This window comes from Octopus bimaculoides, chromosome 2, assembly GCF_001194135.2.
Source record: "Octopus bimaculoides isolate UCB-OBI-ISO-001 chromosome 2, ASM119413v2, whole genome shotgun sequence".
Lineage (NCBI taxonomy): Eukaryota > Metazoa > Mollusca > Cephalopoda > Octopoda > Octopodidae > Octopus > Octopus bimaculoides.
In genome coordinates this window covers 93,127,067-93,128,973 of record NC_068982.1, presented here as the reverse complement: position 1 = coordinate 93,128,973, position 1,907 = coordinate 93,127,067, and the positions used below count along the sequence as shown (strand labels likewise).

Below are 1,907 nucleotides of genomic sequence, written 5' to 3'. Positions count from 1 at the left end.
GTACACGAAACAGATCTCAAAGAGAAACTGAACCGAGACGAATTTGCTGGGTATGAGTTGCTCTATTTAAAGCGTTCAGGGGGCTCCAAGACGGTAGTAGAAAAACACTATCACGTGACCTTATTAAGGGCTGTGATCGGTCAGTTTGCATTCTGGCGGGAACGGTTCGAAGAAGTTGCCGCTTCGAATATTAATTAGTCAAGTGATGACAAGGAGATGGGTTCTCCGCTACGCCCGCGCTTGTTTATATTTAAATGAGAAGATTGTATGTAATGGCGATAGTAGTTTTGTATGTAATGGCGATCGAGGTGTTAGTTTCACTACAGACACATCAAATTCCCAACAATAATCTTAATTACTCTTTCACTTATCCAGGCTACCTCAATTATTCTATCTCCCAATTTCTTTGCATAGACAATATGTACTCTAATCATGTCAGAGTTTCTATTAAGCCAGAAGTGTTTGTATTTGTGTTCCTTGCTTTGTGAGGTGACTGATAAAAGCATTTCTTAATGCTTTCACACAGAATACATTCACTCATTCTGTTCTATCATGCCAACTTCAGCATGTGACCTGCCAGACATTCATTGATACATTTTCTTTTCAGTATAAAATGTATAATCGACAGAGTGAATTCTTACTTTACAACGCGGAACTTCTCAGCACTACAGCAATGTTAATTTCATTTGATTTTGTCTATCCTCAAGAAGAACTTGTGCGTCTTTGGCAATTGTTACTTTTGAACCAATTCCATGATGTCATACCTGGCACTTCTATCAATATGGTGAGTATTTAATAACACATTTAATATAGTTAATGCAGATAGCTTACTTTCTATGTAGACAAATTGATGTAGAAGTTAGTGCAGTGCAGCTGATACATGTTACTGGTTGTAAAATGCCTCATAGGCAAACAATGAGTGATGTCGGTAGATTTTACATTTTGTCTGGGATGTACAGTATATTAGAGGTTGCAACCATAATCAAAGCTTCTATGCAAAAGCAAAACTGATAGATGATTGGAGCTTTGTGGTCAGTGTTAATATTAAAGTGATACTCTAGCTTTTTTCATCTGGTAAACTGCTAAACTCAAGTAATAAGTTATAATCTGCATATAGATATCTGTCAATAGCAAAGTGAATGTCTGAAACTTTCTAATCTCACATGTGTACCACTAATACTATAACCTCTCAATGTGGACAAGTAGCAGCTCAGCCAGAAGAGATTCCCTGATCATTTAGCTATGCACCTCATCAAGTAAAGTTTCTCCAGAGATTCTTCAGATGAACCCAATTTTAGCAACTTGTATTACTTCTGTAGGTAAAATTTGGACAAACTGAGTTGTTCTAGATACACTACGTGGATACAAAATAGTTTGATGCTTCCTAATGGTTTTTAGATATCCATTCATATATATCATAATAAACTGTCCATAGACTGTTAATATATCTGATACTGCAAGCTTAATGTCATTAATTAAAAAAGCTGATTTCTTTACCAACAGGTTTACAAGGACTCTGAGAAACACTACAAAGGTAAGTTAATTTCTCTTGTTTTCTTTTATAAATGTTACATATGTAGGTGGGTTTGTTTTCAACATTTGTCTGCTTCTTTATCAACATCAGTATTTTTATACACTGCTTGTTCTTGTTTTCTTTTGTTGTTTAATTCAAAGTCAGCCCTGGTGAAGGATCTAGGATCAAAGATACTCCTACCACAACCATCACATTTTGTTTAGATACATTGATCAGGTTATAAAAATTACTATGAAATTCATAGGGGAATTAACCTAAATGAGATGCATTGCAGGTTAAGTTACCACTGATGGAAAAGCTCTTGCCTAGAAGTAAGTCAGTCTACTTAGCTTTTGTCAGTGTGGAAAAGCTCTTGCCTAGAAGTAAGTCAGTC

The 1,907-nt window shown here is 35.7% G+C and overlaps 1 protein-coding gene across 4 annotated transcripts in view; it reads left to right on the top strand.

Annotated features, from left to right (window-relative positions):
• Window positions 1–1,907, top strand: part of LOC106870647 (alpha-mannosidase 2C1) — a 70,247-nt gene that overhangs the window by 33,335 nt on the left and 35,005 nt on the right. For all 4 annotated transcript variants that reach the window (XM_052978458.1, XM_052978461.1, XM_052978459.1 and 1 more), the window contains 2 exons: window positions 608–784; window positions 1,504–1,534. In XM_052978458.1, the coding sequence (XP_052834418.1) occupies window positions 608–784; window positions 1,504–1,534 (208 nt within the window). The remainder of the gene's footprint in view (window positions 1–607; window positions 785–1,503; window positions 1,535–1,907) is intronic.